Source organism: Thermobia domestica, chromosome 1 (genome assembly GCF_964235325.1).
Source record: "Thermobia domestica chromosome 1, izTheDome1.hap1.1, whole genome shotgun sequence".
Taxonomy (NCBI): Eukaryota; Metazoa; Arthropoda; class Insecta; order Zygentoma; family Lepismatidae; genus Thermobia; species Thermobia domestica.
The window spans coordinates 69210686-69236014 of NC_137454.1; the positions used below are offsets into that span (position 1 = coordinate 69210686).

At 34.7% G+C, this 25329-nt stretch overlaps 1 protein-coding gene across 5 annotated transcripts in view; it reads left to right on the forward strand.

Moving 5' to 3' along the window:
* Positions 1-23216, forward strand: part of LOC145685785 (ATP-binding cassette sub-family A member 2-like) — a 203752-nt gene extending 180536 nt beyond the window's left edge. For all 5 annotated transcript variants that reach the window (XM_081758317.1, XM_081758345.1, XM_081758336.1 and 2 more), the window contains 3 exons: positions 4589-4726; positions 6258-6401; positions 12653-23216. In XM_081758317.1, coding sequence (XP_081614443.1) covers positions 4589-4726; positions 6258-6401; positions 12653-12688 — 318 coding nt within the window. In that variant the 3' untranslated portion in view covers positions 12689-23216. The remainder of the gene's footprint in view (positions 1-4588; positions 4727-6257; positions 6402-12652) is intronic.
* The last annotated feature ends 2113 nt before the right edge of the window (positions 23217-25329 follow it).

A 25329-nucleotide genomic window follows, 5' to 3' on the forward strand; every position in this document is an offset into this window, starting at 1 on the left:
AACAGCTAGTTTTGTGGCCGTTGTGGGTGGTTACGCATGTTGCTATTATCGAATATTATATTTTTTTTTAAACTCATTTTATACCATGCCCACGGCCACCATTTATAAATTCATCAGTTGGTTGTGAAGCAACAGTTTGGGCCAGCTCTGTGAATTTGTCTGATCCGTTAATAACACCCTGCCGTGTCCTTGTGTGTGCGAGATTTTATTAGCGATTTCTTTCATTTCAGCCAAAGTGCTTCACGGTTTGGTAAAATATTTCTCTTTGCTCTGCTAATGATTTCTTCTCTCATTCGGTCATCTTCCGTCATTAATGAACAGTAACTTGAAAGTTCGTGCTCTTTAATGTTTTTTTCTTAGTTGTATAGTTTGTTAGTGTTCGTTTCTTGAAGTGGTCAAAGCATCACCGTTTTCTTGGCTTATACGAAGGCATATCCTCCTGTACGTTTGTTCCAAGCGTCCAGTTGTCTTTGTGCGACCTCTCCGGTTTTTTCTCAGATCTTTACATTGTCTACGAATATAAACATGTTACTATACTTTTGTTGTTCTTAATATGCCTTCCGTAATGAAACTGTTTTGTGTCAGAGTGTATTTTTTGAGTCATTCTCTTTCCCTGTTTCATCCGCAGTTACATTATCTTGAAACTATATGTTACGGGATGCGAATTCAGGCCGGCAACTTTATTTACATCAAAATTCAGTCGGTCATCCATTGAGAGCTTAACACGCTTCGCTGTTGGAGTTCATTGCCTTTAGATGTTATTTACACCGACCATCGACATCGCCAGCTGACATCATATTTTACAACAAGGAAATAACTAATTACTTACTGTTTGCATTACTACAAGGAAGTCCTTGTATTTGTAAATGATTTGTAATAAATATTGGTAGCACTTCCCATTACCTTTTTCCCCTTACGACGCATTACTAAAGTCTCACTCGCGTTAGCGTGAAACTTAATTTTTAGATCAGATGCTTTTTCAATAAGTTTGTTTTTACTGAGCCCTCATTGTCATGCACCGACATCGAATCAGCGCTCGCTCCGATCATCTACCTGTTAGAAATAGACACAATAAGGAAGTATTATTGTTGAGTAGTGAGTACTTTGACTCTTGAAAGTCGCTCTCTTCCTGCTTTTGGTCAGTGTCATACTGACTACGTTAGCAGCCTAGTAGGAAGTATAGCTGCTTTATATTGTATCATCAACATGAGGACATATGTACTTTGGCTGTGTCAATTTGGTAATTGACCTTGTGCATGTCATCTTGTGATTGTCATCACCTTCGCTTTCTTCATGACGTCAGAGGAACAGTCGAAACAAAAACATTTGAGAAAGCTTGATCGTGATCTTTGGATCTCAACCAGTACAGGGGACACATCGACGTCACCCTGCCTTCGGCCGGCATTCGATGCCATGGTCGATTGTCGGACAAGTCCTCATCATGGAGATCATCAAAACACCTCGACCTATACGTCTACGCCTATCATCACCAAAGAGTAAGAGGGAGAAGATTGGATCTACTTCGAATTAGGGTGAGGCTGTTCTAAATTAGTTGCTATTCCCTGCTCTACCATCTATTCCGTTAACGCCCTTATAGCTACCATTCAGTATAATCAGAATCATGTGTTTCATTTTAATCAAATTTGTCAAATTTATCCCGCACCTTGTGAGTGCCTCTCATAACGATCCCGACAGTCAAGTCGTTGTCGTTACATATATATATATATATTAAAAGTTTATATATTAAAGTAAATATTTATTATTTTTATTTTAACGGAGTTTAATCCTAACAGCTCTTGATACAATATGACTGTTTTGCAATTTAAATTAAATTAGTCAAGTAGCTCCTCTGTGGCTAAGCGGTTAGCGTACACGCCTTTGGCGCGGGAGACCCGGGTTCGATTCCCGGCGGGAGCTCATGTGGTTCGGATTCCACGTTAATCAGTAGGTCCACGTCTCATATAGCCTCGCTGCTGAAAAGGGACGTTAAACTCAAAATCAACTCAACTAAATTAGTCAATTATAAACAATACAAACAACTTACATAATTTAAATTTTAAATTAAACAATTTCCAATGTAGTTATCAATGACTGGGATTTTTTAAAATAATAACAATGATTCAAGAAGAGAACGATGACAATAATATTATCAAAATACTTCCAAAAGCAGTTAAACTGTTGATATCAACTCCGCTTTCCCCGAAACGTCTTTTGCCTTCGAGATCACCAAAGCTTATGCTACTTTTCTCTCCAAGTTCATATCTGCAATAGGACATTGCATTTGAGCTGCCGTGTTCTCCGCTGAGAACTGGAAAACCAGAATTGGTTTTCTTCCGGTTAACATAGTACTGTTCAATAAACTGCCTAACGTTTTGACTCCCAGAAGATTAGGGGCGCAGATGTATGCTATATTTCTCTATCTTTCTTTCCAAAATTTCAATTCTGTTAGAATACTGGTCGTCGACAGGAATTATAAAAGAAAGATCTCTTCTAATTCTTTACCGGAGAGTAACGTTCCCATAATAGCGGCTACGTTCCCTCGTTGAATGTTTATGCTAATACGTTGAATTAGAAAAGATTTAGCTCGAATGTCTCTAGATTTAATAGATATACGTTTGCCAATTTCATTAATGAATTTAGCGCCCTCTTGATCCCAGGATCCACTAGATTCAATTGCTATTGCAACAAACCAATACTTATCTAGATTAATATATTTATTTCTTTTCTCTTTTGCTCTTCGTGCGGCGATAAGGCCTGCTTTTGTTATTGAATATTGTAGGTTGGAGAGAGCATAAGTGTCTGAGCAAGTGAAATCCCATATCGAAGCCTTTCCTTGCTTCCAGGGCACTAAAGTCATATCATCTGGCCTTTTTCCGTCTGAACAGCTGCAACCAATTGGTTCTCTTACTGCTGGCACTCCTGTGGATGTTTAGGCACTCCTGTTAGATGATTTCATTCACATTCGAATGACGTGAATGTCTGCCGGCACTGCTTTTGCATGACAGACCGTGTAAGCCTCTTTTATCTACGACAGCGTTGCAACTTGGGCAATGGTGAGGCTCGCATATATTTGCTCCTAGTCGAAGGGCGACGGATACTCGGAAGCTTTCATTATCTAGGTGTAGGCCGAGAGAAGGTGATGGTAGAGCTTGAAGCCATGCACCGTTTTCAGGGGACATGGCAGCAAGTATACTGAGTCAATTATACTGCCCTGACAAGTAAATAGATACTTGGAAATTAAGCCACGTACCAGTGCAAAGAAGGAATTGTTCCTGATGTTAGTGTTTGATGAAACCCTCTTTGATAACAAGTAAACCTGCAACCTCACATGACATGGTATGCAGTAAATCATCGATGACATGCTGTAACAAGCGGTAACGTTCGTCACTTTGTGACTCAAGTAATAGTTGTTTTTTTACTGGTCTGTGTGGTCGCTCATGCAGTTGCAGTTGTAGGAAATCCCAAATATTTTCTGTAGGATTCTTGTTTAGAGATAGTCCGGGTCGCGGCAGTATTTTGCCTCTTCCATCGGATAGTCAGCTTTTCTCTATGGCATGGTGCCCTATCATCTATAAATTGTGAGTCATCCGGTGATGATTAGTTTGTTTCAAACAATGTAGTAATCCATCTTACAATATCACGATGTATTTCGCAATAATGATGTATAGAAAAAAAAAGTTAATAGGTTACCTTTCCAAATTGTAGCCCATACAGTGACAGTTAAACACCCCCGTATTTCAATGTGGGATGATGGGATTTTTTGTGGTGAATCGTGATCTGTCGACTTCTTCCACCCGCATTGTTGACTGCTATCCGAGAATGGGCAAAATCAACTTTCATCTGATAATGCAATGCAGTAGTGTTCTAAAAGTGTTATGGCTTATTGTATATGGTGGTGGGCTAATTATATTGCCGTGCTGTGTGTGGGTTTGTAAGCAGAGGCTGTTTCTTAGCAACGCGTCAGTACATCCTCGCACTCCAAATACTGCTGGACGGCTCATGCTGGTGTGTCAACTTCGGCTGCGATATCGTTAGAAGGACGATTTGGAAGGCTACGTTTGGACGACCTACGTTTCGGCCTATACATGTTTTTTGTGTTCTTTGAACTGTATTATAATTCTGTTAAACAATTGTTAATTGATTGATTAATTAATGATGAATGAGAGTTTAGCATCCCGTTCATCAGCGAGGCTGTATGAGACTTAGATCTAAAGGTTAATGTGGGATCCTAACGGCATGAGCTCCCGCCGGGAAACAATTGATGGTGGTACACGTAACATAGTACTGATGGTAGTCTGACTTCTGCTACATTTCTAATGCCCATTTAGAGACCTTAGGTAAGCTCCATCCGCTCATCACAAGTAGATCCTTGGATCGTAATGCCACTACATGCTCACACCACCATCTACGTCGATATTCCACGGAATTATGTTACCTAGCGGATGCCTATTTACTTTATCTTAGTTTATTTCGAAAATAAAATGACTTTAAAGTCAGATTTTTTACCTTTTTTCGTAAAATAAGCACTCATATGAATTCTGCACTAAATAATATCTGCAGGGGATAATGATGTTCTCGTCTATTGCAGGAAAAGCATCACAATATATTACAATATGAAATAAAGTCTGAAGACGTTTCACTGGCCTATGTATTTAGCCATATGGAGGAGGCTTTAGAAGCACTTCCAATAGAAGACTATACTGTATCACAAAATACATTGGACAATGTAAGTGCAAAAACTGTGTATGAAGGTGATTGTATTCTAGCTTGTAGATTTTTTATGTTATTTTTATTACAAAAGACCATGCATATCTGTCCTGGATGGCGAGAAAGATACAAGAGCAGTAGTGTGTGTTTATATAGAAGGTGGGGAGGGGAAGGGCTCCTAACAAAGTCAATTGCACATTAGAATTTCAATTAAATCTGAAAGAGAATGTTGGAGTATACACGGCCGAGATTATTTATTGTAGTTTCCATACATTTTATAGATCTGAGAGGAAATAAGAAATATAATTAAACCTCGTAATAAATGTTTTTGAGGTTAAGTGGTATCTACTAGTTAACCTAGTAAATCGTTTCAAACTCCCAGAATATGAATTGAGTAGTAGAGTAAAAAAAAAAAAAAAAAAAAAAAAAACCGAAGATTACCTAAGTCTTGGTTGGAAAACTTGATGTTCGTGATATTGACATAGTGTGTATACTCAAATGAGGAACAGGGGGCGCGGTGGCTCAGTGGTAGAGCGTTCACCTCTGGTGCTTGTGGTCCCGGGTTCGATCCCAGCTTTGTGGTGGACAAACACCGTGCTCGTGGGTTTTCTCGGGGTTCTCCCGTTTCCTCTCGCTTTCTTCATTCCACAATTTCACTCATCTCTCATCATCACCGTCTCCTTTAGCCTAACCGGCATAACCGTGGGAAGTAAAACTCAGATTTCATTTCATTTTTCAAATGAGGAACACCGTGGTCTAGTGGTTAGAGCGTTGGACTCACGCCAACGTGATTCTGGGTTCGATTCCCGGCTGGTGCTTTCCAATTTTCGGCGTCAACCCAGGGTTTTGAGGCAAACTGGGGAGTCACGTAAATGAAAGGCGAAAGCTCCCGATACGCCGGTTAGTGACAGAGCGACGCAGCGCGTTGACCACGTGCTCGTCGCTAGGCTGGACGTAGTTCAGCCGGTCGCTCACAGATGGCATTGGAGCGGCTCAGGCCCTCAAATGGGCTGTTACGCCAAGTGGTTCGGTTTGGTGGTTCTCTTGGAGGAGTCTTATTCAGAAATTCGTATAAGTGTATAATTTATTAAAATGAAAGCCTTGGTTTTTTCCTTTAAATAATATCAATTGAATTACAAAATAATATCAATTGTAATGAGAATATTACGGAATTTAAGCTTAGTTTCGTCATGTCGGTTATTAACTTATTCTTTCTCATTCGTTTTATAAAGCTTTCTAGAATTGAAAAAAAAAAAAGTTTTTTTCTGAGATAAAGTTTTCTTTCTTATTAAATTTGTATTAAATATACAAATGATCGCTAAAACCATGACATTCAAACAGACAATTTTAGATGATGCATACGAACTGTATAGATTATCTCTCACAAGAATAAACAAGGTCGCAGCATTAAATGTGTAAGACATAGTTATTGATTTCAAGTAATCATGATGTCACCTCTTTCTTAACTATACATTCGTTTAATTCTTTTGCCTTTCAGTTTTCCATACACTTTTGAACTATATATCTAACACTAATGTTTCTTATCTCAGGTATTCATAAATTTTGTGAAGCAGCAAACAGAGCCCCAAGGAGTCTGTGAAAACTTGGATAATACTTCAAATTCAAACAGTACAATTTTGTCCAGTAATGTTCGGATGTGTCAAGAAACTGAAGGTTTACTTGATTCTTCAGGAGTAAGTATCACTTATAACATGTATTATGTTGAGGCAGTGGCGTATTTAGGGAGGGGGCTATCGGGCTCAAGCTCCCGATGAAGTAAATTTGTTAGATTTTCACATTCCACATACAACAATAATCCTTCTTACCATTTCTGAGAATTTCATTGACTTCCCATTTTCTTGTGTTCTTTGTTCAGAAATACTGTTAATACTGTATTTTTCAAATTTCATTCCGGGTAAGTACTGTTTTTTGCTTTCGTCCATTCTACTTTTCTGTTTCTCTTTTTTAGTTGTTACATTATTTCGTTTCTCCTATCATACTTTCGACCATGGTTAGTTGTGATTCAAGTCGGCCGTCGTCAGAAATACTAAAACTAAGAGGAGCGGGTAAGGAAACTGGTGTTCCACATCAACTTGCACGCACGAATATCAACATAACGGGACTTTAGTTATTATAGCAAAGGAAGTTAAGTAGACAAGAGGATGCTTCCTTTTTCTTCTATGAATAGAACAAAAAATTAGATTCACTGCTAAATTTTTGTGTGTATCATATCACATAAGATTCATCAGTCTGCAATTCTTGCCATTAAAACTGCAATCGGTATATTTCAGTTTCAACTTGTCTCAACATTTTCTTTCAGGTAAAAAACGTGCACAGATAAAACTGAATATTCCATTTTTTTTTTCCTAAAATTAAATCAGTTAAGCTGAAATGAGAACACAAATATTCAACATATGCTTGCAGGAGCATAATTTCAGATTTGCCTTGGAGATAAGATCCTCCACCGATATATGAGTTGCACGGTTTTTCCCAGTATATTAGTAGACAATCGATTAAAATATATTTAATTCTCAATCTTAGGTGGGCAGTTGTCTCCCTGCTTGTCCCGCGTTGTGCATAGCTCCGCCCGAAACAAAATCCTAAATGCGCCACTGTGTCGAGAGAAGGAAAGAATGTATCAAATAGGAAAAGAATAATGCATCAAAACCGGAAAAAAAGATATTGAGAAATTTTAGGCTAAAATTTTGAAATCATGCACCATCTGAAAGAAAACTTTTAGGGATGTTCACTAACTTTTTTTTTTTTTTTAAATTTTATTTTTTAATGAAAATGATCGAAAATTTTAAAATACTTTCTTGCACAAAATATTTATCAATTATGAAAATAATTGAAACAAGCACCGAAATATCAGAGTAAACATCTGTCAGATGAGAGGAGTAATTGGCAGCTCCAGAGTTCTACAAGAGGGAAGTCACATCGTCAGTGGTAGTGAAACTGGTTTTGCACCCTCTCCCTGCAAAATCAACCCCTGCTTTGGAGCTTTCGGTGATTTTTCACTTTCGAGACATTATTTAAATTATGATGTGAGCAATGGCATACGCAAGAAGGTTCGGGGCTTAAACCCCATTTGAACAAGATACGTATTGTATTAACATTATATATAAAGAGGGAGACGAAACTTTTTCGCAACATTTTTTTAAACGTAGCACTGTTTTTTTTTTTTTTTTTTTTTTTTTTTTTTTTTTTTTTTTTTTTTTTTTAATGTGAAACTTGTAAACAGTATGTTTTTGGTAGTAAAGGTGTATATCTAATACAAAAATGATATACCGTGATTAGGTGACATTCTAGCTAATGTATTCACTGAAATATAGAAATTAATGCAAAAATTTAAACACTTGCTCGAACCTCATACTTAGTTAAAGGATAACATGCAGCAAGACATTACCAATCCTTCTTTTAAGTTTGTTCTCCTGTCAGTAACAATCATATACTTGGAAAAAAAGCTCGGCATCAACACTCGAGACTGACAACCATATTGAACGTAACGAGCTAACAGCAAAAGAACTGTGGTTAACTTTTAAACTGTTTAACAATGATACAATGTCATCTTCCTTATCCTCACTGTTGAGAACTTCAATAACTTTACTTTTAAATTCACGGTAAACAATCAAGAGATCATGAACATTTTCACCACAAAACACAGTCAAGGATTTAAACAGCAGTTCAGTTTTCTTGATGTCTACATCTTTATGAAGCAAAACAGTTTCTGGGTCAAATAACTCGCAGAGTTTTTTCGTAAATGCAAAGTTTTTTTAAAGTTAAATAATATTGGAAATGCGCTTTTTAGTTATTATTAGTAATAATTAACAAGAATTCCACTTTCTCATTTTGATTCGCATTTATTGCTAGTAATGCCAAATTTCGCAAAAATTCGCGATAATATAAACATGATTTCTGGCTCTGAAATGAAAAGTCTGAGGTTTTCTGAAACATGTACGCATTTTTTTTAACGTTTCGCATAATATATATAAAATTATTTATATATATACAAAAGCCATACTTGAAAACGTATGTGACTGAATGCATGAATCTCCCTTGATGAAATTGTGCGTACGCCACTGGATGTATGGTACAAATAGTACAGGAAAAATAATAACGAATTTGTCATTGCATAATCATGTATCCAGTATACTGTATATCCCACATTTATTTAACTTAATTTTACACATTGTGCTTAGCACAAAGAATTCAAGCTGTTCAAGAAGTGGAAAGTAATTGATGTCGCCAACATTGCTCAAACTGTTTCTTCAATTTGAATTTCTTAATTGATTCTGTAAAAATAATTTGATTACATATTCATTAACATACATATTTATTAATAGTGTGCTTTGATACTGATGCAAAAAACTAATATAAGTAATAATTGAAAAGTCAATTAGCTTGATTTATCGTATATTTATAATATTTACAAACTAGTAAAATAGGAACACGATAATATTTTCACAATGCACTGAAATTTCAAGTATACATTCGATTTCGATGATTTAAGAAGAACATACGATTTCATTTGACCATTCATTTTCAGCACCAAAACGTAAACCTACTGTTTAATGTAGAATCTGAATCACAGTTGCTGTTATTTGGAATCGAACACTGGTATCCCATGCGAAAGACGTGTTTGTTAATTGTATATTCACGAAGAAGCTCCTAAATATGATCCGTGAAATTCCGCAAGCCTAGCGGGGACCGAATTTACTGAACCTCTACTAAGCGCTTTTTTCGCCTGTCATATTTTATCTTTCAAAAACATATTTCTCTCAGGTGCAGCTCTGTAACGCAGTAACAAAGTCACATGCCTGGATATAAATAATAATAATTAATAAAAAGTAATTATGGACATTTATTCCTACATAGAAATAACGAGCGACCGAACAAAAGTTTTTGTAATTTTAAAATGGAACCTGCACCCTCATTGATGTTCACAATAGATTTGGCAACATACCGTAAGTCACAATGCTTAATGTTACTCACTGTTTACGTGTTCTGGCTTGGGTCTGTCTTGCGTAGCCTGCCTCACAGAGTAGCTCTTTAGCGCTTACCTTACAAACAATGTAATCACACTTTTAACGTAACTGAAGAAACTTGTTTTCACTACCTCCTTGCAGCCAGCAAGAGAGGGAACGAGGCGTGTTGGTAGATGGAACCTCTCAGTCTGTGCTAGGTGGTTGAAACCATGACCTTAACAATTGATTCTTCCCTATTTATTGATATTTTATAATTATTTATTTGAGTTACAGTTCTAACACTTACCTATTTCTCTGTGGCTTCACATGCTTGCTTTCACAGTAATATTTCAGAGAGGTAAATCAATTCACAATTTAGGTAGTTCAAGAATTTCCATTTGTTTCCTAAATGCTTGCAAATAATAATAATAATTATAATAAATAAAATGTTAATATGCATAAAGTATTATTAAATTCCGAAATTGTAAAGCGCATTACATTTTTTTCTTCGAAATATTTTGTATATGAGCATCGCAAATGATGCATCAAAAATGTACTGTGAAGCCCTCTCTCCCTTGAAACAATATGAGTCAGTCTTTCCGCGACTGGAAAGTATTTCCTTCCACTTTTTTGCGTAGAGCGCGTAAACCTAGCACAGACTGAGAGACTCCGTCTACCAACCCGCCTCGTTCCTTCTCCCGCTGGCTACAAGGAGGTAGATAGAGAAATCACGTTTCTTCAGTCACGTTAAAAGTGTGATTATATCGTTCGTAAGACATGCGTTAAGGAGCTACTCTGTGAGGCAGGCTACGCGAGAAAGAGCCAAGCCAAAACACATAAACAGTGGGTAATATCAAGCATTGTGACCTATGCTATGTTGCCAACTTTATTATGAACATCAATTAGGGCTGCAGGCTCCATATTAAAATTACAAAAAATTTTGTTCGGTCGTTCTTCATTCCTATGTAGGAATAAATATCCATAATTACTTTTTATTAATTATTATTATTATTCATATCCATTGGGAAGGCGCGTGTCTTTGTTACTATATTACAGAGCTACCCCTGAGAGAAATATGTTTTTGAAAGATAAAATATCTCAGTTCGAGCTAGTTTATTGCAGGCTATTGGCTTACGTGAAATGAATAAAGTGCAGAAAATAGAAAAAATACCTACTTGAATTAATAATAGTCTGAACAAGTTTTTATCAACATGACAAAAATTTTCAAAATTTTATTAATTCTAATATCAATTTTATTTTTTAAGCGAAAAATAAAAAAAAATACCAGGGGGAAAACTGTTGGAGGTGACGTTCGGATTTTAAGTTGATTGATTCTTTAGAGATAGTGAGTGAAGCGGATGCATGTTTCACGAACGACCAATGTGTAGAATAAGGAGTATTTTATATTGTACATCAATACAAAAGTTTCGAGGCAACACATCTAGAATTTTGCTTCACTTCTGGGAGATTGTAATGAAAATCTAGAGATTTCCACATCAAATGTGAACCATTTAAACAATAAAACATGATTATTACACATTTTCGTTTCTTTTCATTATATACATCCTTTTTTATTCTTAGAGAAAAAAACTGACGTTTAATCCTAAAGACTTACAGTCTTTATTGTTTGTATTCGTATTTGACTTATGATAAATTGTGTCGTTATATCGTATATATATATATATAACAGAAAATCAACATCATTCATAATTTCATTCACTTGTATCATTTCAATACCGGTACATCAACTATTTATTGATTTTAGAAAGGCTTACGACTCGGTTAGGAGAGAAACATTATACAACGTTCTTACAGAACTTGGAATACCGAGAAAGCTAATTAGATTAATTAAGATATGTTTAAGTGAATCCCAAAGTAAAGTCCGGGTAGGAAAATTTTTGTCCACGAGCTTCCACGTCGAAAATGGCCTGAAACAAGGAGATGCGTTGTCGCCATTATTATTTAACTTTGTGCTGGAATACGCTATAAGGAAAATCAAAGATAGCAACCAGGGCCTAGAGTTGAACGGCATTCACCAGGTTATGGCATATGCTGATGATGTAAATTTAATAGGGGATGATAGGAGAACAGTAGAAATAAATGCAGAGATCTTATTAAACGCTTGCAGGGACATGGGTTTAGAAGTAAATGCAGAGAAAACTAAATACATGGAAGTGCGTCGGGACCGTAATACGGCAAATTGTGGAGGCGTTAAAATATTAAATAATGCTTTTGATAAAGTGGATACTTTCAAATATTTAGGATCAATATTAACAGACGAAAATCATATTCACGAAGAAATTAAATGTCGACTAAAAGCAGGGAATTCGTGTTACTATTCGGTTCAAAATCTCTTGTCGTCGCGAATTCTGTCGAGGAATTTGAAGCTTAAAATATATAAAACGATAATCATGCCTGTTGTTCTGTATGGTTGTGAAACATGGTCGCTTACTCTGAGGGAAGAACATAGACTGAAAGTATTTGAGAACAGGATCCTGAGAAGAATATTCGGACCCAAGAGGAACGAGAATGGGGAATGGCGGAAGCTTCATAACGAGGAACTACATAGTTTATACGGTTTACCCAACATTGTTAGGGTCGTCAAGTCTAGGAGGCTTAGGTGGGCAGGTCATGTAGCTAGAATGGAAGAAAGTAGAAACGCTTTCAAAGTCTTGACTGGTAGACCCATAGGAAAACGACCATTAGGAAGACCTAGGCGCAGATGGGAGGACAATATTAAGATGGATCTCGCAGAGATAGGAATACAAAGTAGAAACTGGATGCAATTAGCTAAGGATAGAAGTCAGTGGAGAGCTTTTGTGAACGCGGCACTGAACCTCCGGGTTCCATAGGCCATAGAGTTAGTTAGTTAGTTAGTTTGTATCATTTCAATTATGCATGTGAATTTAATAGGAACATTTTTTTATTCTCATAGGTTTTTCTGAAAGTTGAATCTTTACTAGTTGTTTGTTTTATTTCAGATTCAAATGGATTTCTTGCCTTCTGGGACATGTTAAATGATTGACTCTGCTCTGTTCATTCAAAATGAATATTCTCTCATTTGCTCCTCTGCTCAGGATATATGTGGATATCTTGTGCTCACTTCAAGGATGTCTGTTGTATGTGATAGTATTTTTGTGCCTCATTTTATGGCATATGAAGTTGTATTTACCATTATGCGTCAAATTAGTGACTCATTACTGTTACCTGCGCAAACAAAAGGGAGTATTATTAATAATTTTCCATTTCTCTGAAGAAGAGGTTGGTATATTCTCCTACTAGTTATCAATTGTCTTTCAATGTTAAAATAATAGTATTTTGTGGTTGGTTTGCTCAAAGTGTGTGTTCACTTCATGAACAGAATTCGTGTACATTCCAATTATACACGTATTTACAAATTCTGTATAAGCGTGAATGTGTGTCTGTGTGTGTTGTGTATGTGTGTAAAGTTTGTAATTTCCAACTCCACTTACTTTATATATATATACATTTATGACTGGTTAGATTATGAATAAACTAAACGGAAATTTTTAATTACGTTTCGTTGTCATGAATTGCAATCTCAATTTTAATAGTTTATCCTGAACATTAAACTTCCAAATTAGAAAGTGACATCATAAAGTTCAATATAATCGTCCAAGATATCTCGTGGAAGGAAATCAATTTGTCTTCTTCTTCAAAAGTCATTAGTTTCAGGATAATTTTCCGTCTTGTTTATCTATAATCTAAGTATAATTCTAAGTAAAAGAAAATGGCTCTAAAATATTTATAGCTGTCGATAAATTCAGTATATAGAAACATATTTTGTATATAAAGAAAACAATATTGTTCTTTTTGAAGTAAAATTAGATTTGTGTAAATTTCATGGGCTAGTTCGTTCTTGAAAGATCTTTAAAATGTTTTTAAGTATGTGATCATTCCCATTTTTTACAAATCATATTAATAATTCTGACATGAAATGTATTTCTGTTTAGCATCTCCAGCCCTTCAGATAATTATTTATCAAATCGGAATTAGTACTTTGTGTACCTATGATAGAAAAAAAAAGTAAAGTACTGGAACTTCATAGTGAGAAATGAAATCTTAAGTAGCAGGAGGACAAAAAATATAGATATATTTTAATTATCAAGAGTCTCTTTTAATATATATTTTAAAGTACCTAAATAATAATATTTTTATGAGCTTAGGTAATATTTTTTTCTCTTTTGTAAGGCTCTGTAGCATATGTCCTTAAATTAATCAGTTATCATCTTTGCAATTCTAAGATGGACTATATATATATAAAAAATCTATATACATTATGGCTTGCTTTTCTAAAATTTAAATATTTTGTTTTTATTTTCGATTTATGCGAATGGATCGCTTAAATTTGACGTCAGTCTGTGTATTAATATGATGAATTGATGATTATTTCGTTGCAACAGGTTTAAACAAAAGCAGTACCTTTATGATTATGTGTACGTGTTATGAACATTTGATTATGCTTGAACGTAAGAACAAAAGAGTAGTTGCTTGTTTTTATATACAGACTGCAGTGACGTTGGCAACAGGTTGACTGCTTTGAGTGGCTTCACACGGCCAAGTAGAAATGCTCTGAACTCTATATACGTTGTGAGGCCAGGCAACAAGCAGAGAACAATCAACACTGCTCACGTTGGGAAGTATGAAACAAAATCCATGTAGTGTTGTCGCAGTTTCACTGAGTTGAGGGGAGATCTATTTCTGGGTCTCATTGCTGTCAACCAGTTCACTGAATTACATTTTACGTATAATGTTACTAAATAATCCGATTTAACAAGATGAGTACCAGAAGAAGTAAAATAAAAACAGCAATGAAAAAATGGACACAAACTCATTGCATTAAAACTAAACAAGATATTTCAAGGTAAAAGTTTATAAAATCTTCTCCAATGTCGATTGGGGGGGGGGGGAGGTGAGAAAATACTTTGATTGATATCTAAATAAAATTTTATATTTACGTATAATCTTCATCCGCATAGCATGAAACGATGAAATGCTTTGTTAATTCGACAGTGTCACCCACCGGATATTCCATTTGAGCTTAAGCTTTGAAATTTATAAAGCATAAATTCGTCTTGGTTGCTATTTAAAATTTGCTGTTTTTACCTGCTCTAGTAATCATAATTTTAACGTAGATTAACTAAAAGGCAAATCAACATAATAATAGCAGATTTATAAGCATTCAGAACAGCTCCTTCTCTTCTTTGAATGAAGTCTGTTAAAAAATGACAGATTGATTTACGCGATTCTCAGTACCACAGACATCATTGTCCACCCACCAAGTCATGTAGCGGCAATAATAAATAGTTGATATAATTGAACATTCTGTAAGTGTTTTTAATCACTCTACGACACGTGACATATAGTACACCTTCTTCCAAATTTAATTGATGCATTTGAACATGACAAAGAAATGTTCGGTAACCGTCATTTATGTTTCATTTCCTGCTTCTAATATTTTTTTTTGTTTTAGTTCCTCCTTTGTTATAATTATCAGATTTTCTTACTAGACATTTCATCTGTTTAAATGCTGTGTATTAAAATGTTTATTTTTAACCTTCTTTGTAACTTAATTTACTCCGAAAGACAAAGAAAAGCAGGGAGAAACAAATTTTACAACATGCATATACACAGGTCATTTGCCAAGTAACATTGTTGCTTGAATTTAGATTTTATTTTTTCTTTAGTGTTTCGTCCATATTTTTTATTTGATTTCAAATTCATTCTGCTGTTATAACAGGTTTCAACATCTTGAAATTATTACAAGTAGTTCGAACAATTAAGAACATGTAATTATTGTCATTACAAAGATATGTTCCTAGAAGCTGTTAGAACTTAATGATAGTAACATATACGGTATAACTTTTTTAAGTGTTATGTAACTATGATATTGCAAATTCTGGATAGTCCTAACTATTCTTTTTCTAACCTTTCCTTTCGTTAGGGGGTAGACACATCACGAATATATTTGGTTCTTGTGAATATAGACTAGCTTGCATAAAATAACGAATCATACGCTACAAAGGTAAGGAACGTGTACAGTCAGCGACAAAAGTTCTTTCCGTTTGGTAAAATTTATTTTCGGAATAACGGTGGTATTACATTAACTTACTGAAAACTGTACTCAAATTGTCCTTCCATACTTAAGTTATTTACGAAACTAATTTCATCAAACGGAAAGAACTTTTATCGCTGACTGTACATTTGAAGTAAAAATATAAATCGGGATTACAGAAAACCCTTATTCACTGATGATTTTCTTCAGAAGTTTATTGATTAATAATAATAATAAACAATTCTGAATTCGTACAAAAGGTTGGTTCGAGAAATACGTGAGATGACTACTCCAAAAAGCATTTTAGCACTTTAAGGGCTTGTTACATTACCAGAAACGCACCTAACGTTTCTAAGACGATTCAGATGTGTTATTTATCTTGATAAACATTTAAATTATGGTTGCGACAAGTTCTTAACTAACTCACTTGCTACGAGAGATGCAAATAAATTTCAGCAATCACAGTAATCTCAAATTTTATTTCATGGTATTAGCGCAAAAATACATTGTTTGTTGAATCTATGTTTATGATTAATTTAACTGCTGCTACATCGCAGAAGTGACGTCAAATCTGATACGGTCCATTCTATTGTCATAGTAGTGGGGTCAATCCATGCAAAGTGATCGCGAAACAAGAAAAATTGCCGCTCGACCTTTTTTTTAAAAAATATAATTTTTTCATGAATGTTGATCCTCTATCAGGGTACTTCAAAACCACAATTATTATTATTTTTTTTTTTACAACATCCCATGGCAACGCAGCGGCTGCCGCCATTTTGCGTTTTTTAGATTTTAGGCGTTTACGTTGTTTTGAATATCTCAGCATGTATTTGTCCTACCAAATTGAAAATTGCTGGATGTCTCCAACTCATGCGAGCTAGAACTTGGATCTCTTAGCATATTCGCCTAAAACCACTTGAAGGGGTGAAATCAGGATCTACAGTAGCAACATTTTTGGACATTGAAGACATGTTTAAGAAGAGGAAACAACTGACGTAGAGGTCTGAATTTGCGTATGCATGTAGTCCGGGGTCATAAGTTTATACACAAAAATTTGCATACCTGTAGCTGTTTCCAAAGGCCTGAAAAGAAATCGTAAAGTTGGGGAATTATGCCAATTTGGCATGTTTCACTGTCCAATATCTCTAATGGGCCTCGATTATTTAAATAAATAAATAAATAAATAAATAAATAGTTAGTCCTTTAGTATATCATAACACACAACAAAGCGCGTTGTGTGTTTTTGAGCAGAAGGGGATCAAAGTATTAAGGAATGACGTCATACCCTAGGAGGTGTTTTGTTCATAAATTCAACTGAAATTTGTTGTTGTGAAGTAAAATAAAGTAGGATGAATGGTTAGTCCAGTCAAGGCTCTCAAGCTCGTTTCTTTCCTCTAGTTGTAACACTGTTTTATCATACCCACAGCAGCACTGATGAATAATGCCGCTATCAGGAGAAGACGAGGAAAGTCAAAATGCGCACTTAACAGAAAAGTCCGTAAGTACTCCTTGCTTTTGCTGCTTGCTATATCAATGATATTCAGTCATGTTTATTCTGGTTTTAACTATCAACTCATACAGGAGATTGTTGATCAAAGGAAAGGACAACAATCTCCTGCATGAGTTGACAGTTAAAACCAGAATAAACATGATTGAATATCATTGATATAGCAAGCAGCAAGAGTACTTACGGACTTTTCTGTCAAGTGCGCATTTTGACTTTCCTCGTCTTCTGCTGATAGCGGCATTCTTCATCAGTGCTGCTGTGGATGTGATAAGACAGTGTTACAACTAGAGGAAAGAAACGAGCTTGAGAGCCTTGACTGGACTAACCATTCATCCTACTCTATTTTACTTCACAACAACAAATTTCCAGTTGAATTTATGAACAAAACATCTCTTAGGGTATGACGTCATTCCTTAATATTTTGATCCCCTTCTGCTCAAAAACACAAAACGCGCTTTGTTGTGTGTTATGGTACACTAAAGGACTAACTATTCCCAAAATTTCAGATTTTTTTTTATCCAGGCCCATTGGAGATATTGGACAGTGAAACATGCCAAATTGACATAATTTTCCAACTTTACGATTTCTTTTCAGGCCTTTGGGAGCAGCTACAGGTATGCAAATTTTTGTGTATAAACTGATAACCCCGGACTACATGCATACACAAATTCAGACCTCTACATCAGTTTTTCCTCTTCTTAAACATGTCTTCAATGTCCAAAAATGTTGCTTCTGTAGATCCTGATTTCACCCCCTTCAAGTGGTTTTAGGCGATAATGCTAAGAAATCCAAGTTCTAGCTCTGCATGCGTTGGAGACGTCCAGCAATTTTCAGTTTAGTAGGACAGATACGTGCTGAGATGTTCAAAACAACGTAAACGCCTAAAATCGAAACAATGCAAAATGGCGGCAGCCACTGCGTCGCCATGGGATGTTATAGAAAAATAACTAATTGTGGTTTTGAAGTACCTTGATATAGGATAGTCATTCATAAAAAATATATCTATCTATATGTATGTATGTATCTCTCTCTCTCTCTCTCTCTCTCTCTATATATATATATATATATATATATATATATATATATATTAGAGACGGTCGAGCGGCACATGCTTGATCACTTAGAATGGATTGACTAAGTGTATATTTTTCTCGTACACGGGTACAGGATGTTTCGAAAATACACGTTAAAACGGCTTGGATTCCTGACACGCAAACAAGAAAAATAAGTTATATTAATAGGGTCTTGAAATATTTAATTTCTGAGTTGTTACGAGTTTTTGTCAGCCATTTTCCCGATATTGAGCTATTTTAAGAAATTAGTGTAGGTTTTAATACGATTCTCATTGCCATACCGAAGTGCGTTAGTATTTAAACGATGTAGAAGTCCATAGACTCAGCATGTGTATTACACATACCACTCATGCGCTGATTATGTAGTCTTATTAAGAGTTACCAGAGAGGAGTGTTTAGTAAATTGAATTTGTGTGATTTTAATATTACAAGTTTATTCTTTTGGTTCTACGTTGATTCAAGAGAAATATGTGTATTGCATATTTCGAATGTATAGACTGTATATTTCGAAAGTGTGGACTATGAACTTTAAGCGAAGTATAAGTCGTCTTGATGAGACATTTAAGAATATGTAGAGCGCTGTATTAGATAAATGCCAATATGTACGTAATAAAATATCCTTTATTCGTTACCCAGATACAAATTTAAATAACACATACCATAAACGATTGTCAAAAGAATGAAGCGTAATACTCTTTACAGCTCAGATTTTCGACTATTTAAGGACATCCTGCTCCCAAAAATGACATGGTTGAGAATTTGAGCTACGAAGATTTTTGTGTTTCGTGATCCTGAGGATCATTCATTGCATGTATTATTTATGGTAGTATCTTTAAAAACTGTACGTCGGTGATGTGTTAGCAAAATCCGTGGCACTAGACACTAAACATTATCGGATACCTGTAGTAATGATTTATTTATCATATCTCCATGTCAGGAATCCGAACTTTCGTTGTGAATTTTCCAAAAATCTTGTATTAAGTGTACAGATCCCATTTAGTTTTAGGAAAGAAAAAAAGAGATCGTAGCTCTTGTTTGTAGTACTAGGTAGCGTTTCAGTTGGACTGTACAACTGTTTCAATATGTCATTCTTGAATAGAAGGACAGTTTGTGCCCTTTTGTGTTACAAATTAGAAATACAGGCACCTAAACCTCGTTATATTATTTAAATGATACTTTTGTAGTTTTGTGTACTGAACGCAGTTAATAATAATTTTGCAACTTTTTGTCTAAGGCTACCCATTGTAATTCTCTAGTACGGGTGGAAATGTGTTGTGATATATTCGAGCTGAAAAAAAAGGATTGTGTTAGTCTGTTTAATAGAAGATACAATGCATTAACTTCCGTTCTTTGGTGAGAAATCTCTTCAATGTAAAATTTTATTCGAGAGATTTGTCCAATTGACCTGAATATGTATCTACGGTAATTGACATCAATGTAAAAGATAGTTCAGTGGTCTGTGTATTTTTTGTCGTAAATTGTATCTTTTGTATGGACTCTTAAATTTTTTTTTCTATAACCCGAAGACCGTTGAGTGTACACCTTGCTCTTTGTACATGCCAAATTGATAGATTTCAGTAGTAATAGAATTGGTAAATATAATAAACTGTAAAAAAGGATGATAGTAGAAACGAAAATTGAGTGAAATTTGTGTCCGGGGTCTGTTTTATGACAGTAATTCGTCTACAGATCAACAAATGGACGAAATATTGTCAAAAGACATACGGAAATAATCTTGATTTTTTAAAAAAATAATAATGTGTCCTATGCTTACTGTTTCAAAATGGTAGAGATCATTTATATATACATAAATTTAAAATTTTTAGAAGGACGAAAGATGTTATTATCTTGATATAGATTATAAAAATTATTGTTACCAAAACTCTTCTCACAAAGTACTGTTGTTTTAAGTACAAGGGTGTCTTATTTGTCGTAATAACGTCTCAATGATAATATACTGATTAATTTATTTAATAATGAAACCTATGACCTATTTGAAATTTTGATAGTCATGGTGTATATGACATATTTATAATGCAATTATGTGTTTGATTATAATGTTATCCTTACCAAATACTTTAAAAGCAATTGTTGAAGAGGATTTCTTTATGCGTGTGTATAAACAAACATACAACTTATTTTCAATGCCAAATATATTCGTATTCAGATTTGAGATCGATAGTTTACCAGATAAATTTGATGGTGCAACAAAATATGAGCTCGGTGTTTAGTTGCCTATATTTTATTTAGTAAGTATAGCATTTTAATGTTTAGGAAATGATACCCGTCCAATTGTTTCAGCATAAATATGGAATAAATACCATCCAAGAACAACCCGTGCTTTATGGCGGAATGTGGCTATTATTTAGCGTCCATAGTGTATATACAACCAAATAATGGTTGGCACATCAAATATATTAACTTGCAGGAACTATAATTTTTTATTTGTTGAGTTTTGCTAATGAGAAATTCTGTTTCTGGTATATAGGAGTCAGTTGCTTATTTAATGCACAGAATTCATATCCTAGAAATTGGTCTTAGCACAATTACGGTTAGGTTTTGATATGGAAATAATGAAGAACTATATGTCAAGAAAGAATTAATAATGAGGTCACCTATTACGTTGTTTTTAGTTAGAATAATAATGTATATTTCCACCCTATACCCTAGTAATCATAAAATAATATTAATCTACAGTAATAGCTAAACGTTCACTTCATATATTAACAAATAATAACGTATTAAATCAATATGAAATAAAACATTACTCGCCTAAGTATATGCAGCTCCAGTTATAATAATAAGTGTAATATACTACTCTTTAGAGGCCTAAAGTTTGTACCTTATTAATATGGAAGATTGATTTAAATCTATACTAGAGACAAAAAGTACGTAAGGTGAAGAAGCTGTTTTACTTGGGATAGGCATTTGGTCAGTTCGTGATCATGGTTTTCTCTTAGAAAGTCCATTTTCCTTTAGCGTGTAAGACATCAGCATAATAATTAATGATAATAATTAGCGTGCCACTTAAAAATCTGTTGTAACTACTGACAGTTTTTACCCTCATTATTAAAGATTATTATATATATATATATATTTTAAATCTGAGCAATATATATAATTATATCAATCATTATAGTCCCGAATCCAGCAATAGTAAATATATATTAATACGCTCGCTGCCCCGGTGTCAAGCGGACCCATAAGTATCGATAACTGCCTCTGGCATCGTGACACAATATAATTGAATTGTATGTTCTCCCTTTCACGGTGTATGGATTGAGTCATTTTTTTGTTCCAACAACGCCGTAAAAGAAAGGAAAAAAAAAATGAGATGATCTTTGTTTGAAAATGGGTGGCAGCAAACGAAGTAACGAACATTATCCTTCCTAACAATAAATTCCTATGATATATAATGATAAATTTAATAAACATTTATTCTGTTATAGATAATCCTAAATTATGCATACGTAACAAGATACAGTATAAGTTCTACTTACAAGGATCAATAGTAACCAGTGAATGCCTTCTGCAAATAATAATATGCAGATAGTGAGCAGTAATCATAATAATAGCATTTTTAAAGCTCGTTAGATTCATTTTCTCCCCCTTTCATTAAAATAACTACTTTTAAATTTGGAGCACAATATCTCCGAATGGTTCCTAATTGATAGTTTGTTACTGTAATTTAAAAAGAAAAAAAAATAGAACTGTTAATGCAAATTTTTGTGATATTCATTATGCATTTAAAATCAATTCTTCAGAATGCTATGTATAGTCTAAGAATGATATAATTTGAAAAAATGTAGAGCTATGTTTTTAAAATATGATAATTAGAACATACTGTGTGCTACACTTATCTAATTTTTTTTTTTTTTTATTTAGTTGAGAAAATGTAACGAGTTTAATTAAAATGGATACGAATATATTGGTTGACTTTGTGTGAGCATTTATACCAGTGATTGGACATGCAGTATCCGTTGTTAATAGTTGTTCTTTTTTTTTTTTTTTTTTTTTGGTAGTGTGTTAATAAAGAAACTAGAGATCACAAAAATAACATGCTATTCAGATTTGTGTATTTGGAGAGATCATGTGTTATAGTTTGGTTAACAGTATCTTAAGAACAGTGTTAGGATAAAAGATCTGCATTATTAAAATTGATCTCTTAATATTTGTTAACATGTAAATTTCACCCTGGTTGGTTTGTTAGTTTTAACGTTACATATTTATTGTTTATATAGTAAACTGTTTATATCGTACTTGCATTGATATAGCGCAATATCTTGTCCGGTGTGTGTTATTATAAGCAATTGACATATTATTTTAAATATTTTACTACTAATACAATAGTTGAATATAAAAAAATAAACCCTATATATAATCAATAGAAATGTCGTGCGATATATAGAAAGATATTTGCTTGGTTGAGCAAAAAGACGAAAATGTACACAAAAGCAAAATTATTGCCAAAAACGTTAGGTTTATGCTCTTGTTAGTACATTTTTTCCTGCTGGTCCACGTACATATCTTTTACTTTCTTCAGAAGTATTATGATGCTGTTAAGAGTTCGGAATTATTTTGTGTTTTATATTAACATAAAGAAAATGATTTATTTCTTTACATATTTTATACTGTGTGTGTTTTTAAACGACTCCCAGAATATATATTGTAAATTAATTTAGAGTTAATGTCAACAATAACGGATGTGGAGTCAATGTTCTTTTTCCATTCATGGGTTTGTTCGCCCTTACATCTTTGAAACGATTTTTGGTTTGCTTTCCCTTTCCCTTCTGTTTTATTTCTTAAGAGGGAGAAAGTCGTAGCAAATGTTTTTGTTTACATGTAAAGGATGTATTTCAGTTTGACAATAAATGTTGAAAGCGAGTTTCTTTGAATGTTTTCTTAATCAATATATACAATAATGTGTAGTTATTACCCATCCGACGAGTTCGTGCGTTCATTTTGTAGAGTCGCAGTGGTATCTTTATGTGCAGTTATTGGTTGAAGGAGTTGACAGCGAGGGGTGAGGGAGGTGTGAGTGCTTTTCTGCTTTTTTTTACGGGGTAGCCAGAACATATGAGCATTACCAGGTGTGTTAGTTGAAGTTTGCCGGTTTTACCGTTAGATGTCTCTAGCAATATGTATACATTTCTATGATGCGGCATGTACGTCATTTGTTTCTGTAAACTTTAACCTTCAAAAATACAAAAGTCACATTCGGCCAACAGAATAGTGTCAGAGTTGTTTACCTCAGTGAATATGGCGAATTTCGTTCCAAGTAAATCGCATGTGCGGCATGCATTGCTGTTCTTATTTCATCAAAAGAAAAAAGCAGCTGAAGCTCATCGGTTGCTGGTAGAAACCTACGGTAAAAATGCTCCAGTGATTAGAACATGCGAGACATGGTTTCGTCAATTTAAAAGTGGAGATTGCGATTTGACAGACAAGGAACATCCCGGTGCAGCGAAAAAGTTCAAAGACGAGGAATTGAAGGCGTTATTAGATGAAGACCCAATCCAATCGCAAGCAACATTAGCACAAACACTAAATGTGACTCGAGGAGCAATTTCCCAACGTTTAAAAGCCATGGGAAAGATCCAGAAGTATGGAAAATGGGTGCCACATCAACTGACGGATAGACAAATGAAAAAGCTAAAAACCGTGTGAAATCCTGCTTCAATGGCTCGAAAGGAAATCATTTTTGCATGGAATTGTCACGGGGGACGAAAAATGGATTTATTTTGAGAACCCGAAGCGAAAAAAATCATGACTTGCACCTGGTGAAGCCGGCCCATCGACGGCAAGGCAAAATCGCTTTGGCCGTAAGACAATATTCTGTTTGGTGGGACCAGTGTGGTGTGGTGTACTACGAGTTATTAAGACCTGGTGAAACAGTGAATACGGATCGCTACAGACAACAAATTATTAATTTGAATCATGCGTTGATCGAAAAACGGCCGGAATGGGCCCGAAGACATGGCAAGGTTATCATGCAACATGACAACGCGCCGTCTCATACCGCTAAAGTGGTGCAGGACAAATTAAAAATACTTAATTGGGAAATATTACCATACCCGCCGTACTCCCCAGACCTCTCCCCGTCGGACTATCACCTTTTCGCCTCGATGGGACACTCACTTGCAGAGCAGCGCTTCGCTAATTTTGAAGATGTCGAAAACTGGCTCGTCGAATGGTTTGGCTCGAAAAAGTTTTTTTTGGGGGATGGTATCCATGATTTGCCTAAAAGATGGGCAAAGTGTGTAGAATCCAATGGTCATTATTTTGAATAAAGAAATTGTGAGAACCTGAATATTAAGTGTTTTCTTTCTCGAAAAAACCGGCAAATTTCAACTAACACACCTGGTAAAAGTCACTGCATGGTTTGTTATATTATAATACAAATTTTTGAAGTGATTGTTGTAACTTGAAATGGAAAATAATAATAAAAAAAAATCACATAAAGTAACAAGATTACTAGAGAACAGGTTATCTGGAAACACTTCGGTTTTCGTTCGGAGGGAGTCGGAGAAGATCGTAAATACGTCACATGTAGACCCAATGCTTTGACGACACTTGAGAGGGTGCGAAAGAATGTTAATTGTTTGACAAGCTTGTGTGACAAGTGTTTTGCAAATCTTTTTTGTGTGTCGATAGGAAATTATTTTTGCTTCTATATCGTAAGCTAGTAGATTTTTTCAGGTGTTCGTGTTAGTGGAAATTTTGGCCATTTTCTTGTTATTTCATATTTTCAGTGTAGTGTTTTTAGTCGTTATATTTATTTATTATTATTACAGTTTTTTCTGGAATGAATGTCATATTCACATTTGGAATTTCGTGCATCGAATGTAAAGTGATTTTCTTTAAATATACTTGTGTGGTGATGTGAACATTTAGTTTTTAATTAGTTGCATTCTACAGTTCTTGCAAAAGTTTTTAAACGTTACTATCTGGGCACAAGGTGTACTGTCGCAGTATGCAACAATTGTTTAGTGAAAACGAAAA